The sequence below is a fragment of the Lasioglossum baleicum genome, chromosome 2 (assembly GCF_051020765.1).
Source record: "Lasioglossum baleicum chromosome 2, iyLasBale1, whole genome shotgun sequence".
Classification (NCBI taxonomy): Eukaryota; Metazoa; Arthropoda; class Insecta; order Hymenoptera; family Halictidae; genus Lasioglossum; species Lasioglossum baleicum.
In genome coordinates this window covers 12,674,995-12,696,692 of record NC_134930.1, presented here as the reverse complement: position 1 = coordinate 12,696,692, position 21,698 = coordinate 12,674,995, and the positions used below count along the sequence as shown (strand labels likewise).

At 34.7% G+C, this 21,698-nt stretch overlaps 3 protein-coding genes across 9 annotated transcripts; 1 reads left to right on the top strand and 2 right to left on the bottom strand.

Moving 5' to 3' along the window:
• Nucleotides 1–591: 591 nt before the first annotated feature.
• Nucleotides 592–10,519, top strand: Stma (Protein EFR3 homolog stmA). 3 transcript variants are annotated; one of them, XM_076439382.1, is made up of 16 exons: nucleotides 592–883; nucleotides 2,825–2,901; nucleotides 3,456–3,571; nucleotides 3,794–3,956; nucleotides 4,111–4,263; nucleotides 4,409–4,515; nucleotides 4,602–4,745; nucleotides 4,854–4,932; nucleotides 5,013–5,148; nucleotides 5,231–5,502; nucleotides 5,583–5,755; nucleotides 5,854–6,214; nucleotides 6,432–6,631; nucleotides 6,725–6,824; nucleotides 6,901–7,056; nucleotides 7,287–10,519. In XM_076439382.1, exons 1-16 carry the CDS (start codon nucleotides 802–804, stop codon nucleotides 7,437–7,439), a joined length of 2,472 nt encoding a protein of 823 aa, XP_076295497.1. In that variant the 5' UTR covers nucleotides 592–801; the 3' UTR covers nucleotides 7,440–10,519. The 3 variants fall into 3 exon arrangements, with proteins under 3 accessions (XP_076295497.1, XP_076295504.1, XP_076295514.1); XM_076439389.1 differs by lacking the exon at nucleotides 592–883 and adding an exon at nucleotides 949–2,677; XM_076439399.1 differs by lacking the exons at nucleotides 592–883; nucleotides 2,825–2,901 and adding an exon at nucleotides 2,937–3,293.
• Fkbp12 (peptidyl-prolyl cis-trans isomerase Fkbp12) lies at nucleotides 8,188–10,413 on the bottom strand. The gene is made up of 4 exons (XM_076439463.1): nucleotides 10,270–10,413; nucleotides 9,883–9,930; nucleotides 9,452–9,638; nucleotides 8,188–8,785 (listed from the first exon to the last, which is right to left on the bottom strand). Exons 1-4 carry the CDS (start codon nucleotides 10,304–10,306, stop codon nucleotides 8,728–8,730), a joined length of 330 nt encoding a protein of 109 aa, XP_076295578.1. The 5' UTR covers nucleotides 10,307–10,413; the 3' UTR covers nucleotides 8,188–8,727.
• Nucleotides 10,356–14,329, bottom strand: LOC143216407 (DGAT1/2-independent enzyme synthesizing storage lipids). Of its 5 annotated transcripts, XM_076439426.1 has the most exons (7): nucleotides 13,565–13,943; nucleotides 13,290–13,495; nucleotides 12,710–12,848; nucleotides 12,531–12,625; nucleotides 12,086–12,447; nucleotides 11,807–12,010; nucleotides 10,356–11,584 (listed from the first exon to the last, which is right to left on the bottom strand). In XM_076439426.1, exons 2-7 carry the CDS (start codon nucleotides 13,336–13,338, stop codon nucleotides 11,477–11,479), a joined length of 957 nt encoding a protein of 318 aa, XP_076295541.1. In that variant the 5' UTR covers nucleotides 13,339–13,495; nucleotides 13,565–13,943; the 3' UTR covers nucleotides 10,356–11,476. The 5 variants fall into 5 exon arrangements, with proteins under 5 accessions (XP_076295541.1, XP_076295548.1, XP_076295530.1 ...); XM_076439433.1 differs by lacking the exons at nucleotides 13,290–13,495; nucleotides 13,565–13,943 and adding an exon at nucleotides 13,991–14,329; XM_076439415.1 differs by having other exon boundaries at nucleotides 13,290–13,943.
• Between the last annotated feature and the right edge of the window lie 7,369 nt (nucleotides 14,330–21,698).

The window sequence follows — 21,698 nt, the reverse complement described above, 5'->3', positions numbered from 1 at the left end:
ATGAAAATAGTTAGATAAATAAAGAAAATAATTATTTGAAGAGTGTTGATTTTTATCTGACTGATCTGGATTATTATGTGTATACTATAATATTTGTGACAACACAGCAGGTTTCTACCACGATTTTTTGTGACATAATGCAAACATACAATGTATCTTGCTATTAGAAAACAATAGGAATCATTATTCCCAGTAAAGATGTTTAAAATAAAGAAAGGAAATTATAAAATGTTTTAAGACGATCCTAGAGAAATCCTCAAATAAAATACTGTTTTCATGAAGTATAAAATACTATATATTCACAAATATTTGATTTTCAAAGTGGTACGCGTAGTTAAAAACGAATAGGGTTATTTATACTATTTACTATTTGAAATACCATTTTAGCCAGCTCTGCCTACACATTACCCTATTTTGGCATTGATTTACGCGAGCCACGACCATGAAGAGGACAGCACTTATTCGGAGCGGCGCCACAAGCTCGCCCACCCCGTCTGTCGCCCTTTCTCGCTTCGGCAACCCTTCGCACAGGCGCGTGCTCGCCTCGTGACGTAGTCAGGGAAAGTACTGTCAAGGGTGCCCTCGTGCGTCGAATGCAGGTTAGTGGGGCACGGATGTCGCGACGCCGAGCGTCGCCGTCGCTCTCCTATCGCCAGCCTCGGTTCTCCTGGACACGTCTTCTACCCTCAAATCTTTCGCGAAAGATGTCCCGTCGATTCCGTTCAAGCAGAACCGTGAAACATCCGTGTTAGTGTCACTTTCGGATAAAACCATCTATGGGACACGTGGAGGGTTGCAGAAATGGCTATGATCAGATGTTGCTTCGAAACGGAAGTGCCGGACGTCTTTGAGTCCGTCATACAGAAGTGCACTGACCCTGGCTGTGAGTAAGATCATATTTTAATCGAAATTTCGTTGATCGTATAAACTTTAAGGCTAATCGTACAAATTGTTAATTGCCATTTAGGACTTTGTGTACAAGGATCGCGTTGAAACAGTTGTGCGCACACTGTGGGTTTTTATGTGAAAAATAGAACAAGGGAAGAACTTGTTTTACCGATTAGAATTGTCCCTGTGGTAGGAATAAATTGAAAATGTGTATCCACGTCCTCGGAATTTATTTAAAATATAAGATAATTGTTCTCTCCCAGAGTGAAGTTTAAATTCGAATACATTAAAAACAAGAGCCTTCAATTTAAAATTTAAATCCACACTTTATGTGGTACTAAATAAAGACGTCTCTTGCACCCATATTTTTGTTTTACAATTTCGTGTAACTTCAAATTAAACAATCCATAATTTCCAACAACTAAATTACCAAGTTAAAAATAACGTTAAAATATATCTTATGTAGCTGCCACGTGCGAAATATCGCAATAGCGAACAGGCGGTTATTATTGATTTCCGAAGCCGTGTGTCAACATTCGGAATATCTTGTCTTATGCTACTTTAGTTGACGGGCATTCTCGCATTTTCCTTGAATGCCATGAACGTTTCATTAAATAAAAGGAAATACATTTCCTCCCACTCATGCCTGAGGAAAGTATTGGAAAACATAAAGAGAAATTATTTTAATATTTATAACATTATCTTACAAGATCCAAATTACCGGCGACTGACATGCTCGTGTTTATACGCATTATTTTAATATTACCGTTTGGGCTTTTTACTTTCCTTTAAATAGTCTATCCCTTTAAAAATACTTGTGATCATCTTCATTAAAATTTTACAGCAGTAATTAAATTGACAATTAAAACTACACTTTGCAACCGATGGAAAAGCTCTGGAATTTTTATTTTAACGATAATAAACATTAAAGCTCGCCGGTGATGAGAAAGAGTGAATGGTGGTGCCATCAAATAGCAACATATGGAAGCCATATAAAAACATAAATAAAACAAATTATTTTATTTGTTGGAATGTTAGGTCTATTCCTATATTTTGTCTCTGAGTTAACAATAACATAGTAGCAATTTTTATTGAAAAGTAAATTGGGAATATTAATTGTAATGCAAAAAAAACTGTTCTCAACTAACTGAAAATCCCGAAATCTTTCAGAAACTAATACGTATTCACACTATAAATAATTAAGAAGGATGTGAACGCAATATGTATGTAGCTAAAATTGAAAATTCAAATTTGTAATTTGAATTGTACGCGCCTTTGCTCCGCAGATAACGTCGCTACAACGAATGTAGGGAACGGTCTCAAATAAATTAACATTTAACTTCCTTGAAGGTTTATTTGGATCTGTTTTTACAATAGCAATTCAATCACAATGGGTCCAAAACTACTTAACAAAATTTATGTACATTATCGACATCTTGACAATACAGGAATCTACCGAATGAATCCATAACGCCATCTATGGATCATCGCTTTAAGTTACTCAAATTATTCTTTGATGCTAGATGGTGCATCAATCCATTGCTCAATTTTCGTACGTATTTTGTTATTTTACAAAATATTTAATTATAGCGCAAAAACCAATATCAACACTGTGATAATAATAAACGTTTCTACGTAAATTCTGAATTTCCGGTAGACGAATTGAGATTATAATATGTTGATGCGAATGTGCGATTTCAGTAGTTCAAAATTACAGTCCATTGATAATATCAGTCGATCGAAGTCTGCTCGTCTGTATTGCAGTGGTTCGATCTTGTCGAAATGTTTGGTAAATATCATAATTCCATTTTAACAATTGTGATTCTTTTGCAAATTAATCTTCTCGACTCTATTTCGTTGATGTCCGTCGGTAGTTTTACACAATTCACAGCGTTCTGTTTTATATTTATGTATATCTTCTTTCAATTGTCATTAGGTTGTTGCTGGTGCTGTTCTGCCTTACGACCACGATATAAAAGACTCGTCGACAATATTTTTCCAGTGAATCCACAGGTAAAGTTAGTTGTTATTTATATATTATACAGATGATTGCACAATTTTCACATCACTATTTCAAGACAGAAATCGAAAGTTATATAGTACTTGTATCTTATATAATTCACATCGCATATCTATGGAACTAACGTCAACAGTATTGACAGTTCTACACGAGTTTCACAAGAAGTGTACATACTACACTTATTTTGACATTTTTTAACTAATGGTTTTTTGTTCTCATTGTTACTTACAAAGACAAAACACATGTGTAGGTGTTCTGTACAAATTATGTGCATTTGCATTAATAAATCATAGAAGATAATTAAATTATTCCTTTAATACACATGAATACTCTCGTGATAGAGAATTATTGTCCATTTATACCATATCTTAATTGCTTATTAAAGGTAAAAGTCAATAATTTTTTTAAAAATTGTTATGGTTTTGTATAAATTTCTTATTATTACAATAATAAAACAGAGGTACAAGTTTATTATTTATAAACGCGTTATATTGTATTAATATTTGTTAGAATAATTCATATGAATATCTATTTTTTCTATGAATAGGATGGTTTAGTCAAGATTAACATGGAAAAGTTGACCTTTTATTCGTTAAGCAGTCCCGAAAAACTAGATAGAATCGGAGAGTACTTATTTCAAAGAGCTTCCAGAGATATTTACAGGTATAATATCAATTATGCAAATAATACAGAATTATGTAAATTGAGCAAAAAGTGCACATTCATATGATGGACGCGAGTCCTTGTTTACCATACTATGGAATAGTCATGAAAATAATTGTACGTCTTTCAATCTTATATAAAATCTCATTTGTATACAACAATGTAAATGTTTTCATTTATATTTAGCAATAAGATTAATATAATTGTCTCATGTATTAACAGGAGAAGAAATGGATTTGTTATTATCGCTATGGAAGCAATGGATATTCTTTTACTGGCATGTCATGCTCAAACATTGAATTTATTTGTTGAAAGCTTTTTAAAAATGATACAAAAGTTATTAGAATCAACGGATCCGCAGTTACAGATATTAGCGACACAGTCTGTAAGTTTCAATGACGATTATTAAATGATAATATGTTTGCTAAAATTGAATGTGTTTTTATGAGTTGTATTATTATTATTCTTTATTAATGCACAAAGTAATTGTACTTTTGACATCTTTGAATTCAGTTGAACAAAGTCCTGGCTTCTTCTAGTTTGTCCGATTTGCCAACATCGAGCAAGATACGCCGTCTTATCACACACGTTACGATTTCTTTGTATCAAAGTACTCTGCAATGTGCCACTCCAATCACGATGACTCTGGGATCCGCAAGCAAATACAACTGGCTGGCATTCAAGGATTGCAGGCAGGATTTTATTAAAAATATTATATTTGTTATCATACTTCAAACTTAATGCATCTGTAATGACTAGATATGCAAATAAGTAGTTAAAAAAAAAACTGAAAGTAGTATTTTGAAATCCATTGATTAATTAAAAATTAATATGTAGGGCGTCGTGAGGAAGACACTTTCGGATGATTTAGTTGAAAACATTTGGGAACCTGTACATATGGATAAAATAGTTCCTTCGTTATTGTATAATATGCAAAATTCGAGGTAATATATTCAAGGGAGTTTGAGATACATTAAATACCATGTTATTTTTGAATGATGATTCTATCTCTACAATTTTGTTCTGACAGATATTCTACTAAAGAAGATGCAACACCAGATAATCCAACAGAAGAACGAACTGATCCACCACAATTCGCAGAAACATGTATGCGAGAACTTGTTGGACGGGCATCCTTTGGTCACATTCGATGTGTTATTAGGCCTGTATTGAGGTGCATAAATATTGATCTAAATAATTCCAACTGCCATTTGTGTTTATATTTTTTATATAAACATTACAATAATCTATATATATAATATAATAAGCATATAATTTACAGACACTTGGATAATCACCAATTATGGGTTCCCAATTATTTTGCAATTCATACTTTCAGAATAATTATGTTTTCCATTCAGGTTAGTGGAAATTAATATATTGAGCCACCCAAATACAATATGTAATGAACGTATGAAATCATTAATGTCTTTGTTTTTAGTCTCAATATTCTTATACAGTTGTCGAGGCTCTAATGTATCATCTTAATGATCATTCGAAGTCATCCCCAAAAATACGAACCAGTATCGCAGATACTTTATCTAAAATTATTTCCATTGCAGCCGGTGAAAGCGTTGGTAAATTTCGAAGAACAAAACTCTGATAGTATCTATTTAATTAATTTTAACTATTTCTTTAATACACAATTCCTTTTTCAAGGTCCTTCTGTTTTGGAGATAATAAACTCCCTTCTAACTCATCTCCGAATCAGTGTAACAAGAAACCAGTCGTCTAGCAGTGATGAACAGTTGTATCAGGAGGCCCTTATTAATGGTCTAGGAGAGTTTGCAAATCATCTTCCAGATTATCAAAAGATAGAAATTATGATGTTTATTATGAGCAAAGTTCCGTACAGTCAACCAGACCGTGCAGTTTCAGTTGGCAAAGGAGATGTATTACTCCAAAGTATTCTTCTAAAGTCTCTTTTGAAAGTAATTATTACATTAGAAACAAATGACAAAATTCACGATGTAATATGTTTATTTCTAAACACGCTTTTACTTATTTCCAGGTTGGCACAAAATATCAAACCATACATTTGAATACGACATTCCCGCAAAGCTTTTTGGAACCGTTGTTAAGAATGTCGCTTGCAGCAGATGCTGAAATGCGACTTTTAGTACAAAAGATCCTTCATACTTTAATCGACAGACATTTAAACATTACGAAACTTGCAAAGCCCACGTAAGTTGTTCTTAAAGCACTGGTAGAGATTTAGTCTCTGCAATTTCGCATTGTCTTGATAATTATAAATAATCAATTACCACGTATCTGTTAAACAGAGTAAACATCGGGTCCCTTGACCTTACTATTGAAAAAGCATCCAGACCAGATGTGATCTTCATTCGAAAACATGGCCCTGAAATTTATTTAGCGTTATACGAAGCATTAGAACTCTCAAGTAACACAGTGGAGAACGTGGAGTCTATCTACACAACATTAGCGTTACTCGCTGTAGAATTAGCTTCGGAAGAAACTGTGTTGGAATTGTTAAGATTAGTATTGAGTCTTCAAGATATAGCTTTAACGAGTGGCCAAATCAGTACTTCGCTCAAATTTAACTTACACAGTATTGTCATCAGCTTACTGGTATTGATATCTTATGTTTGTAATATTACTTCGCTCATGGACTATACAAACAAAGTGAGTTCCAATTTATTTAATATATTCAATTCGTTCCCTTATGCTTTGTGCAGTCATAACAGATGTCCATACTATTCCTATAACTCGTATGTCATCTGCCTTTAAGTAAGCACAGCTGAACATATGGACAGCTGTTATGACGATCGACGTAGCTCCGGTCTCTTCTTTGAAAAAACAGATTGCAATATAATAATCATCGTTGTTTAAACATTTTAAGATCTTGGAAGCACGGCGAAAAGAAGCGCCACATCTTTTGCCCGATTTGCTGTCCCAATATGATCCCGGTTTATCAACTAGATTAGCACCAGCTTTATTACTTGATCAAACTGTTCTAAGTGAATGTTTGAAAGGAGCAGGCCTCGATAGTGGGAAACTGCAGCAGGGGTCTGGTTACAGCAGTACTTCTTTACAACATCGGTACTATTCACATACTTTTGGTTGTCCCTACTGTTTTCTTATATTGTCAAAATTTATAATGAAAAATTAATCCTATTAATCAACTATTCCTAGACATTCATGGGTAGACAGTGCTGGACGAAATTCGTTAGCTGATATTAACTCGGGTGGTCCAGAATTGGACAGTGGTGGCTCATCTCCTGGAGTTCAGAAGGTATGTCAATTTTATTTATAATCCTAATATACTTTCAAAATCTTTCACTAATTTCATCAACACTTTCATATCACAGAAGCTACCAGGTGAAGAGCTAACTTTCGAAAGTATGAAGAGGATTCTAACGGAGAATAACAATAATCACGTAATAGAAGAAGAAAAGCGATTGCAATTGTCGCATTTCTTTAGAAATGCGCCATTCCAAGATTTGGTGTCGAAAACCCAACCAAAGGTATGGAAACGTATATAATTGATATATGGAATCAAACCTGGGCACTTCGGAAATAACATGTAATATATAATAATATTTCAAATAACACGTTACTCTATTTTATAATTACTTCCATGCCTCTGATCATTTTTGAAATATCATTTCAAATGAAATTTGTCCAGGTCTGAGTGGAACAATGTTTTGTTCGTGAAATATATGAATTACTACTAATATATTTGATCATTTTACAGCATGACGTTCTCCAAAGTAAATTATCAGAAATATTTAACACGTTAGCCGTTGATCCTCGTAATACGTCTCAACCAGGCGGACCACCGACAGATACCAAACCGAGTCAGGCGCCAGCTTACGAAATACATTTCCCAGAATTATTTGTTTATTAAGCCGTCATATGATGATGAAATTATACCATAAATAAGTTGTACGCTATAGCAATTATTACGTACCAACAACGATTTATTTATCTTATTTATATATTTACATGGAAGGAGCATAAATAGGTTTTTTTACACATAATGCATTTTGATACCTTCAATGCATATACCGAATTATAATGTAAATGTATATATTTATTTGTAGTTCATAGAAGTATGAACAACTGTGTTCTTATACAATAGTTTGTTCCAAAGGTTCAAGTAATCCATAATAAGCATTATCGCGTTTTTTAATATAATTTTGTGTACTATAATTTGTATAAATACTACGAAGGCAACGGAAAATGCGATTTGTAATTTATGATATTATGTAATTAGTGAGGCGCAATTCATACTGTGTTTATATTTGCGTGATCTGTGTAAAGCAATATTGATGCTTAATTTTCCCGCTTGTTTATATTTGCGTGACCTGGGTGAAGTAATATTGCTGATAATTTTTCTGTCACTGACATTACTGATAAACAGAATACTAACACGCCGAAATATCGTTTTATCGACAAAACTTGCTTTATTTTTGCACATCAGTAATGTAAATTGTACAAAACTGTAGAAGGCGAGATTAAAATGTATACATGGAAAAAGAAACAAGGGTGTAAACATTGTAAAAATGTGGAATTTTTACAAATTCGATCTGAAACCGTTAAGCATTTTTTCGGAGAATAAATGTTACTCGTAGGCTAATAAATACATTCAGCAATTAAAACAAGACAATTTATTGAATTTTTGCATATGAAGGTCCATCTATTACAATATCAGTACAATCATTCTTCTTTGCATTATTGCAAGATTTTATACAAAATATCCAGGTGATTGTTTACCAAGTACTAAGTAATTGGAATGAACACAGATGTCAGATTATATATCAAACGTTTTAAGATTTATTTAATTCAATTACTCATAATAAGAGTGCTATAGATTAGCATCAAATCGAGTAATGTGAAGGGATAATCTTATTAAGGCATAAAAGAATACAACAGGTATTCACATATTCCGTATCGGTCGGTCGTTGGGCGTTTGTGTATAATTGTAGTTTATAGCTTATTATATAATCGTGCAATAGTGGAACACAAAATTAATGTTTGAAATTTTTGTTTCATTCTTATGAGCAATCGAATTAAGGTTAGTATGTAAGACATACCAATCGTACAATGACTACTTAAGGTAATGCAATTTGAAGCGTTTAATTATCAGTGGTTCTGATGTGTGTAGTCAATTCAGTATACCATGGGAAAACTCTTCAAGGCTCCACCTTCAACAACTCCACGTCAAAGACAAGAACAGCATTTGGTGGGATCGTGTGTCTTTGTCAAGGAGAATATAACAAAATGTATTTCCTATATAATAATTCAAAAAGTTTATACTGAAATGATTAGTTCAACATATTAACCCTTTGCACTCCGAATTATTTTTAAATTTTATTGCCAACAACTCCCTATTATTTTGAGTGCTCTATTTGAAATTTACTTCAACAGATAGTTCCTTGACTGCTACTTATTTTAGACAATTTTGTTTACTAATTATATTAAATATATATAGCTCTCTCAAACTTTGTTGTAACTTATATTTGTTTTTAACTAAAAAATAAGAAATTAAATAAAGGAAGAACCAAATACATATAAAAGCCTGTTCCATTTACATTTTTCTTTCTCTGATGTCGAGTCACACTCGACAAAAGAGTGTAAAGGGTTAAAATATGAACAAATAGTAAAGACTTCATGAATGACTGGAGCCAAACTTTTAGAATTATCATACTTGTACCTTGTTTTTTGAAAGAAAACATTTGAAATATGTTTGTAGTAATAATAGGTGTTTATTTCATTTCCATATTACGAATCTATACTAGTACAAATGGAATAGACACCTATTATAGCTATAAACAGTCCTCTTTAAAAAAAAAAACAGATCAAAATTTAATAGTGTCTACTATACTGTAAATATCTATTTCATATTAAAAAGGATATACTCCAGGATGTCCTCGGCTACCATAGGCAAAGTCTGGTGAGCAAGTTAACCTAGCACGCTCTCCGACACACATTTGAGCAACTCCTTGGTCCCACCCTTTAATAACTTCTCCCTTACCTATTTTGAATTTAAATGGCACCCCGCGGTCCCTGCTAGAGTCGAACTTTTTTCCATTGTCAAGGGTGCCTATTAGACATTTAATAAATACAGTTAAAATTTTTATAGAACATATTCTATAAGACTTCGATTATAATCTTGTGGCTCGCCTGATCAGTAGCAATTATACAACTATTTATAAAAGAAGTTCAATAATGTATTTTTGTTCTTGATATTTATTTCAGAGTATTAAAAGAAGATATTGATTATTTGTACAGTTTATTTTCAACGTACAACTCAATATGCAGATTCTTATAAACACGTTTTTACCTACCTGTATAGTGAACAACTACAGTCTGTCCTTTTTTCGGATATGTCTGACCTGCACATATGAAACATTATTCAGGGAGATCTCGCATTATAAATGAAAAATAAGGATGATTAAGGTTTAATAGATTCGTCGAGCATGCTAACAAATACCCGAAGTCACCTTATTTGGAAGAGACCGTAGACGGGGCATGCTTTTCATAGAATTTCAGGTTGTAAATAAATCCGCGTTGATGCCACTGCGGCATATATTTTAAGCAAGATACAAGTAAGAAAATGTAATCGAAATGAAACGAGATGTAAATAAATGGAAGGGTTTTAGATCAAACAAGGAGCAACGGGAATAGTAAAAGAAAAGCGAAGAAACGCAGAATATCGAACACGGAATAATTACCATCCCCAGGAGAAAGAACTTCTACATCCACGCCCATGATTACGTATTTTCTGTCACTGAAATCAGTTCTTCTGTGAAGAGACGAGTAAATTTCGTTACGCAAACTCGGGCGGTTTGTACCGGTAAGCAGAATTCACATAAACGTGGTCCTTATGGCTGTAAAAAAACGATGCCAGTCCACTGCTGTTCGTTGAATATATGTAACAAGGTATCCGCAGATACCCTCGGGAAAGAAATTTTAACTGAAAAAGCCGCCGGTAGGTTCGCTAGTATCTCATTACTTCCGGTAACATGCAACGATCAATGCCAATATTTCCGATTGTGGCAAATTTAAACGTTCCTCATATTATACGAATACTTTTCGAACAATCGGCTTATCGATTTCCTAATGGAATGTCGTACACGTACTTGCAATAAATTGAATGAAATCTTTACAAATTAGTTTGTATACTATATTTTATTATTTCATGTAAAAAATTAATAAATAGAACAACTCGGTTAAGTACGATATGTTATGTACGGAATCGTTGATGAATCATAACTGTACCACAGAAGTACATAATAGAAAATATTTTTATAATAAATAAAAAAGTTCCAACAATTGTAAAGTTATAAATTATAAATATTTATACAACTTGTTTCGACAAATGTACAGAGTGTTCTACAAAAGGTAAAAGAAAATTTAAGATATGATTCTTCAGAACAAGACTTTCTTCTCGAGTATATTTTATTAACGATTAAAATTCACCCTGTGAATGACTAAATTTCATACCTTAAATTTTAAATTATATCCTGTAAATTTTCTCTTGCCTGTTGACGAACATACTGTACAAAGATAAATATATCTATTCAAAATTTATCTAGATTGGAATAAATATATTAATCTAGTACTTTGTATCATTAATTACGGTAAAATTTATAAAATATCTATTTGATAATTAAATAGACATACGTGTTCTTATGCTCTAAAAAAGTAAGTATCGTACAATTCCACTGGTGTAAAGTTGTCACTATACATATAAGTTATTCGAATGTAACTTAAGATGGAGAAAATCATCATCATTAATAATTAATAGAAAAAATAATCAGCACCGCAGTTTAAGAAATGCAAAATTTAGAAGGTCAAAAAAACAATGTAACAATTTTTAAATGCTTCTTCGCCAAGTTATTTGAACAACTTGGTGTCGTAATACTGAAGTAAATGGAGCTATGATTTCTTCTTATCTATATCACATATCCTTTCCAGCAAGGCTAATGATATACTTCCAGGTATTCTCTGATGTTCTTTTATTAAATCATTCAGTGCATCCGCAACCTAAAAGTAATGGTACATTATTATCATTTAGTCATTCTTGTTATGGTTTGTCTTTCAAAGAAAAGGTTGCCTACTACATGCTCATAGTTATAATATCTATCCAACCCTTTTTTATTATTTCAAACTTGCAGCACAGGAAGATAGTTATTACGACTATAACTATATTTCAGGTGCCTTTTTTCGAAAAACCATAGTATGTACATGATTTCCTATTTTTAGTACCTTCAACTGTAACTCATCTGGCGTAAGACAGTTGTCATATGGGATTGGTTTACCAACATATGTTGTCAATTTAACTGGAAATCCTCCATAAATAGGTACAAAAGGAAACCTTGTTGCAGCATATATTCTCAACCACATTCTTCTACCCCAACTTGCACTTCTAAATGCTTCTCTAACATTTCTTGTGAAGAAAGGTATTATGCACTGTTACAAGAATGTTAATGTTTCAAAGCAGTTGGAGTACAAAAAAAAAAAACATATAACAATAAAATAACATACCACTTTGGCATCTAATGCGACCTTTGCGAAACCTACTCGTTTCTTCCACATCAGCTGATAATAAGAATCTCCAAACTGAGCTTCATATACGCCACCAGGTGAGATGGCAAGCATGTTACCTTCTTTTAAAATATTAGAACATGTCTGTATAGTACCAGGAATGACTTTGAGAACATCGGAAATTATGGACCATCCGGGGCATTTAAAAAGAAATCTATCTGCCACTGAATGTATCAATCTTGAGTTTAAAAGTAACACTTTTGCTATAAAATAATAAAGATCTATTGGAATTGCCCCATGATAATATACAAAAAGTACTGGTTTATCTTTTGGAATATTTTCCAATCCAACTACCTCGTACCCTATGAAAAATATAAATAGAATGAACCATATACATGCATTTAATATGTAGCAACAAAATTATGGCACCGAATTTACAACATACCATACCATATCCAACCATGTGCATCCCAAACTGCAGCTACTACATTACGAGCTGCATTTCTCCAATCAGTTCCATATGCATTTCTTAATCTAGCTCTATTATGGAAAAAGATTACACATATTTATCAAAGATTTGATTTAGTATACTTGATTATTATATTTGAGTTAAAAAATACATACCTATGTAATTTATATACATATAAAATTAATGCTGTCAAATACAATAATACTACGATCACAAGGGGTAGTAAAAATGTAATCAGAAGCGGCATTAAGAGCCATGATAGCCAAAGTGTAAAATCCACATCAATATATTCAACTAAAAACAATATTTCGTATACCAATTATTAATATGAAATGTAATGACTAGACTGCGGATGTTTTTGCAATTTTCAATTTTTGTCAATGAATTTTAGAATGAAATGGGATCTTATTTTCCGTGTATAGTAATCTTTTTAGATCTAAAATAAATTAAAATCGTACTAAATTCTATCATATTTTATATCCTAGCATTTTTTGATAATTTTCAAGTCATAATTGCATAAAGATCCGCAATCTAGTAATGAATGACATAAGATGCAAATAGGTATAAATAATTCAAACTTATAAGTAGTATTAAAAAGAAGATTAATGGGGAAAGTTCAATGAAATCATGAAAGTATAACAGTACAATTATTTGTCAACAAATCAATAATACCAATGTTTTCCTAGTTTTGAGAAACAATATGCTTTAAGAATATACATAAAATATAATGTTTACCTATAGTATTTTCTAAAATTGTCCGGAGATTGAACATTGTAGGAAACATGTTTAAATAGATTATGAAAAGAAGTGAAAACAGCACTTTTACAATGACAAACTATTTGGTATTGCTTTAAGAATCAGCTGCATATTCACTAAGTATCACTGAGAAAGTGGAACACTAATGTTTGTATACTGGTTTTCCCACAACTATCATTTATATTCTGGAATAATTTCATCAAACCGTTAATCACATTCGTAAAGATTCCACTACATACGAGATGTTTATGTACTTTGTCATCCTATAATTTTCTTTTTTGTGACGTTATACAGCACTGTATGTGTGATTTGTTAGATCCTTCAAATATTCATTCATTAATTCTAGGTTCGTCTTGTTATTTAATATAAAATATCATTTATGCGTCAATTGATTCATTAATGACTCGTACAAATAATTACAAATTCATTGAATTGAAAAATATCAAATGATATGTGATACGTCACTGTCATCACAAGTTGTTTCACAGCTGACTTCACACGCCTTAGATTTGATTTTATATAATGGAGAGGCAGAGATGAGAGAGTCAGTCAGTCACCAGATTTTGTCTCCCCACTCTACCTTCCCCTTCTACGACGCTATTCCACTGATATATCAGTGTCTGTGACTTGTTGTGTGACTGAAACACGAGTTACAATAATGAAATACAATTTAAACATACATTGCATGTTACATTGGGCTTTTCTGTCTAGGTCTCGGTCTCGCGGGGCTCAAAGTGCTCCTGTACCATTTCGATGTCGCATCCCATGTAACCGACAGTTCACGAATGTAAGCGTATTAGCAAGAACTGGATATTCTATATACTTCATTATTACTACGGGTGGTTAATTAATATCATTTGGAGACTACACACGTATACGGCGCCTATTCTTCGAACAGCGAATATAATATATTTATGAAGACTGTATTACAATAATACCAAATGTAAACATTAAGAACCTTATATCTCGTCGGTGATACTAGTCGGTGGTTTCGCGGTCACCGACGACTGCCAGCCCCTGTACTATTCAGCGGAACCAGTTACACCGATGAGAATAGATCTGGTCGGTGGCGGCGGCCTTTTGCAATGCAAAATTTGCACTCCTTCTGTTTCTTTAAAATTGTATATTTCCGTAAGTTGGTAATGTAGTTTTCGTTTTACTAGTAAGTGCAATATTGCTTTACTAGGTGGCAGCATACATTCGATTATGTCACTGTAAACTCTAAGTTCTGTACTTGAAGACTTTTGAATCTTATAATCTAAACTCGTGTTCCTCGAATAGAAAAAAGGCTGATGAAAGGGAGTAGTGGGAATGTAAAACTGTAATAATATTTAAAAAATTAAAAAATACCGTTGTTTTATTTTGAGCTTGTTAAAATTATCAACATTAGTAACTTGTAATTAATGCAGGCAATTTTTATTTCGCGCAGAAATCTGCAATTTAATTATGTGTTCAAACTCGTCGAAGTATATATTTGAATACATTATTATTTATTCTGCAAATTATGGCCATGTAAATAATTGTTATTATAGAGTTACGATTTTGCGAAGTGAAAATGAAAAAAGACAACTATGTATATGTTATTAATTAGAATTTCGAGAAGCGTATAGTTAGGTGCCTAATGCTAATGTAAATATATACATCTTCACGATGTAATTGTTCGGTACAGGAACTAAGTAGGGATTTATTAATTTATTAAATAAGTTCCACTACCGAAAGATAGTTGAAGTCTGTATTGCAACTTCACCCTAACCACTTATTGTGTAAGAATTTAACGGGTATCGCAATGTTATATTTTAAAATATTAGTAAATTTTTGTATTTTATTGAACCGTGAAATATCGGCTTTATAGTTATTGTCCATTTAAATAAATCCCGATTTAATTAAAAACAGTAGACTTTTATTGATGTATCAATCATAGTAAAAATACTTATAATTTTCTAAGAGAGGAAGACTACGCTTGGCGGTCTTGTTCAGCACGTAGAGGCGGAACAAGCGAAGACATAAACTTGTCGCCCGAGAACGAAGGTATGGTGAATAGTTATTCGTTTATTCTAAAGAATAGATGTCGCCGACTCTGTCCTCTTCGATGATTACTCGATATTTATGAGCTCATTATATCGCCAGACATACAATAGAATTACAAATCAAAATATTTCAGATTCACACAATAGCCCTGCACAACATAAGTACTAATTTATAATCACATTTTGATTCGTGATATTCGTATTTTATCTAATTTCATCTATCATCACATATGTTAGGTTGTTGCAAAAATAATTTCTGTTTTTGTTCTTGAATTTTAAAGCTATTATATACATTTTGCTTTATTTACCAATTTATATCTTAATCCATCGAGCTTGGCAGAAGAACTGAAGTCGTTTGGCCTATTTATAAAAAGAGGTTATTCTTAAAGTTACCATAAAATATGAGACCGACTGTATAACGAGAAACGTTCGAACGACATTTTCATTATTAATAGACTGCGGATTTTATGCATTTATGACAAAAATGGGTAGTTGCAATTTAAAACAGTGGACAGATTTAAAAAATTTAAGGACATCAATGTATTAGTCAGTTTATGAACATTATTAAAGAATGAAAGAAATTATTACTTGGCCCTTGTTTATGGCAGTTGAAGTAAACGAGTTTTATTTTGCACGAAGCTCCGCAGTCTATTAATTAAGATTTCAGACTTTGTGTACATATTTTTGAAATACCTTCGATTTATGTAAACAATATTTGCCGATTTTTTGAATTCGTTATATGAGAATACCTCCTTAACCCTTTGCACTCGTTTGTCGAGTGTAACTCAACACATTAGACAAAGAAAAATGTAAACAAAACGAGCTTTTATATCTATTTGGTTCTTCCTTCATTTATTTGTCTTACTTTTTACTTAAAAACAAATCTAAGTTTCACACAAATATAAATTGCTATACAAATATAGTTTAAATAAGTAGCAGTACAGGAACTGTCCTTTGAAGTAAGTTTCAAATAAAACGCATAAAATAATAGGGAATTGTTGGCAACAAAATAGAAAAATAATTCGAAGTGCGAAGGATTAAGTCCTGTACGATATCGGCGTCGTTCGAATGCTCGGACAACAGTGCAGTGGTCTCGCGAAAGCGTGCTTAAAAAGAAACAGGGTATCGCGGAAAGCGCGACTCTTCAGTTACAGAGGACCACCGCACCGATTGATTTACAATGGGACGAAGGTGTGGCAGAATCCGACACCAATATCACGCCGATACTCGGCCGTGTGCGGACAATTATCCTGCCGGACAAAGGCTACGGGGGTGTACGCGGCTAACCCACACGTGTACGCGCAAAGGCTAGCCTAAGGCTCTTTACGCAGCTGACGCGGCACGTATTAAGAATCGCGTGGGCCCGTACGTGCGTGGGCAAACACCCGCACGTTACACCACACGCAACTCCGAAAGAAAACTCGAACGTTCCTCCAACGCGCAACTAGAAGAGGTGCAAGGACCTCCTGATATTTATCTGCCATTGAAACCGACGCGACGCGAGCCTACTCGAAAGAATGGGACAAAGGAACGCGAACGTTCGTTTCCTTTTTTTTTCTACACTTCTGTAGATGTACAAAATGATAGCAAACATGCGTGCTATAATTTCTAATAATTCTTCTACTAATTGTTACGAGACGCAGAAGGTACCTGCTAGTAAATGATGTTCGGCTCGCTGGCTTTCTGAACAAGTAGAAGAAAAACAGAAGTCCTGAGGGAGAAATAATAGAATTTAGAATGTTTCTTTAAATATTAGTTGGTCATTTTTGTACAAATATATTTTTACAAATTGTTCGAACAGATTTGGAAGTCAATTGTTATGACTAAACTGCGGATTTTATGCATTTATAATGAAAACGGATAGTTCAAATGCAAACGCGTGAAAATATTCAAATACTGTTGTATTATTTTTGAGAAACAAATGCCTATATAGCTTTCATAGCTTGCAATCAATACGGACAATTTTTATTTTTCTAAATATTCGCAGTTAAATCATGAGTAGACTCCGGATTTTATGCATTTATAACAAAAATGAAAATATTAAAAGACTTTAAGAGTATTAATATATTATTTCTACCACATTAAAATGATTAGATTATTTGCAATTGATGCACAAACTTCTTATTTTGCATAAACATCCGGAGTTTAGTCATGACACATTCGAGTACACTAAATTTTATTAGGATTTGCAACATGCAGAATAATTGATTACCTTGATTAAACAACTAAACTGCCTTGAAGTTGTGCGACATTTTGGGTCGTGTCACGCGTTAATTGATTTCTACTACTATCATTAAAGTTTCTTGAAATCTTAGCGACCAAACGTACAGTTTTGACAAACCACACTTTCGTGTCGACAGCATCGGCGTCTCTCATAACCGGCCTAAATTCCATTTATGATCTACGGGAGCAAGTAAACACCGTCGTGTCGGGAATATCGGTCGAACTCCCATGAAACTTTCCCTCAGTTCGCGCATATCGGAATCGAGCAATTTATGAGCGTCGCTGTGCGTGCCCGAAAAGTTTAGCGAGATTTCATCAGAAATTTTTGCCGTGCGGTCATATATTACAGAGAAGCACCATGTTGACATTTAAGGGGCAAGTTGTATCCAGGAACGTGGAAGGATTTTTGTATATCTATATGCAACATTTTCAATATCATCAATAGAGCGATGCCAGTCTTAATTCACCAATTAATCTGTTGCCATTGAAAGAAAAAAATGACTAAATAGGATGCACATGTTTTTAAAGCGTCCATCTGATGATGATAAAAGGAATCCTGTGAAGGTCATTTTAACCTTTGCAAGGCAATGTGGTGTTTCAGAGACCCCAGCTACTTGAAAAGAATTTTTATATGAAAAAATTAGAAAATTAGATCGGTTTGTTTACTTTTTATCCTGTGTTATTCTTTATCTCAAATTTATTAAAAACGAGGGTATTTATGAAATTCATTTGTCCTTACTATTTATGTGTTGTTAGACCTTACCTTGAAAGGGTTAAGATGAGTTCAACGAACTTGATGGGACTCTGAAGGCGAAAAAATGAGTCTCAGTTTGAAAAATGCAAGTAACAATTTTTACATCGTCATCAGATGCACGCCTTAAGACCATGTACATCCTACGTAGTCATTGTTACTTATCTTTTTTTATATAATAGTAACTGAAATAATTTAGCTGCTCGAGTTAAAATTAACACCCTGTATACTGGTAAAACTGAAAGAACAATGCTATTGATTTCTTTTTTAAGAGACATTGCGTCTTGCACTTCTCAGATTTGTAGATGCCATAAATTCGTAAAGACCAGCAGTGTACTTATTACTTTATTTCATATAATCTCGGCCATCTCACTCTGTTCGTCCTGCAATCGTTCGCCGTTTCAAAAAGTGGTCAACTTCTCACGCGACAGTGTTCCCCATTCAGAGTTCCGGTTGAAACTTGCGGGGTCGTCTTCAAACGTGCATGCCTTAGGACCGTTTTGCAGGGTAATCCGGCTTTGATTAGCGGTTGGAAAAAAAGATCGTGCCATTCAATTTGCGCTAACGAGAGCTGTGTCTGTAGATACGCAGGAATCGTCCCGGGGCTCTTAGGTTTCGCATGGCCCCGAAGAGTCGTGGTCCTTTTTCCGTGTCCGGTCGTTCCCTGTGTCCAGCGTGTAATCCGGGCTTTAATCCGGCCGAAAAACGTTTCCCCTTGCGTGCTCTATGTGGGGCTATAACCCGAAACCGCGACGGGGTGCATATGTAATAAATTTTTCGCGTTAACCGCCGCCACCCCCCGTCGGTGTCCCGTCGCTGCTCGCCACCCTGTTTCCGGCATGTGTGCGCTCCGGCGAACGCGGAAAAGAGCGCGCGCACACCGACGTGCGCCGAACACGTTCAAACGGATCTTCGCTCGACGACCATTTCATCGTATCGAGGGCCGGTGTTTCGCGTTCACCGGAGAAACTCGAAATTGGAAAACGGCCGGTCCAGAACCAGCGAAATTAATTGAAGTCTGAGTGGCGAGCGATGAAGGGGCTGAGGCAGCGACCGGACCGTACAGAAAGAGGTAAACCCGGAAGCACCGTGGAAACAGAGGCCGAGCGAGAGGGCGCCAGAGTGCGCGAGAGGCCGCGAGAGGGTGGACGGGGGCCGAAAGAAGAAGGAACGGGCTGGAAAAAGAGCATTCCGCCGAGGAACAGAGCATCTGTGCCGCGAGCGAGACGGGAAGAAGCAGACCGATTGCGGAACTTGCCGCAGACAGGCTGGACACGGTCCTTTGCTAGAACCAGGTCGTCTAATAACCTATAGCCCCTTCTAACTGGACGCGGAGCCGTGTCTTCTGCGACGAAAACAGCTGCCCCCGAATGCCCGAGATAAATTAGGTTTCTCCGGTTCTCCCCCGTACACGTTTATTAATTAGACGCCCCTATTTCACGTGTAATAAACGAATCTGGATCTTAATCCGTGTAATGTTAAATACACTTGCGTATTTTCGTTTCACGAATATTTGTGTAGTGGGAGAACGGGCATTTTCAAGTAAATTTATAGGTCGAGCAATATTTAAATAATAAAAAATTGAAATTATTAAACTTTAAAAAAAGAGAGGAGCGAATGACCATCTTATCTTAGACTTCTCTTTTATTGTTATTGCCAGGTTCAAATATCTAGTTAAAATTCGTAAGTGAAATAAGAAGTAGCAGACTGCGGATCTTTATGCAAATTAAAAAATGTTTGCATTGTTTCCCAGACACAGGATCGAAATAAACATTTGTTTCTTCTTTCAATTATCTGATTAAGCTGAAACCAATACGCTGATGTCTCTAAATCTTTTTAATATGTCCACTGCTTTAAATTGTGCTTACCCATTGTTGTCATAAATGCATAAAATTCATAGTCTACTCATCACAAACATATACGATCAGACATGTACAAAAATATACGAGCAAGAGTTCTTGAAGATATCGCAAAAATGAACAGAAAATGTGTTCTAGTTTATAAATTATATTCACAGTTACTGTATACATATACAATACGAACACATTTTGTACTGCACTGTACGCCGATGAAAGACGCGCGTTTGTTTCTGGAGGGACGATTTTCGATACACCTTGCCTCGCAGCCCGGTTATCTTGGTTCCTGCGAGTTGAATGCCCCGTTCAATTCCACGTTTCAACGAAATTGATATTTAAAGACCCTGCAAGTTGCAATTTCGGGAGGTCTCGGTTGACGGACATCAAACACCGATAGGCAATTCACGAAGGATACGACAGAGGAAGCGGAGAATCATGAATGTGTGTTGGTAGCGACGCATACACGTGCCAGTGCACACCTCCCATTTGTGGAACTGCATTTCCTATAATCTGCGAGCAATCACTTGATAATTGGCTCGCACCACCACACGTATGCACACGTACCAATCCACGTGTACGTTCTCAGATGGCTATTCGAAGGATGAAAATTACTCAGTCGCCGAAGTTCTCGTTATTTCCGTTCTATTTAATATATGATCGTACGAGCTCCGTCATGGAAAGAAACAGCTCTCTCTTTTTCTCTGCCTCTCTCTCTCTCTTCCACTTTGCGCCAACTCGTCGCTGTTTATACCAATTTAATCAGCCACTTCGGTTCCTCCGCGTTTAACAGACCCGCGTAACGTTTCTCTGATGACCGCGCATCAAAATACATTGATTCATCGGTAATTTATACTCGCTATTTATTAGTTAAACATATTTACAGATACGCTTTCACTGCTTCAAAGTAACGCGGTACTAATCCAGTGACAACGCTTTTTAATTACTTTTTGAAGTGAAAACTTGTTTAGACGCCTCGCGTAACAGAGTTGGGCATTAATCGATTAAAATTTTAATCAAGATTGATTGATTAATGTATACGATTTAAAAAGGAAATCATTGAAAAATCGATGATTGATTCAATCGATTGATGAAGTTAATCGTCAATCGTTGATTAAAAAAGGTAATCATTGAAAAATCGGGGACTGATTCAATCGATTGATGAAGTTAATCGTCAATCGCTCATTAAAAAAAGAAATCATCGAAAAAAAACATAGAAGCACGTAACAGAGTCTACAGGGTGTCTCAAAATTAGGTCCGGAGCCGAAAATGGGAGGTTCCTGAGATCATTTCAAGCGACATTTTCCTTTGAAAAAATGTCGTCCGCGGTTTCGTTAACGAGTTATTAACGAAAAACACGGACCAATCAGAGCGCGAGCTAGACGCGTGCAGCCCGGCGCGCCGGCAGCCGAGTGTCGGTGGCACGCCGCGATGTCGTAACGAACAAAAGTTTCTCGATGATGTGAATCCTCGCCAATTTCGACAAGCTTTGGATATGTTGTCAATACCATGGTTCTGAACAACATTTCCCTTT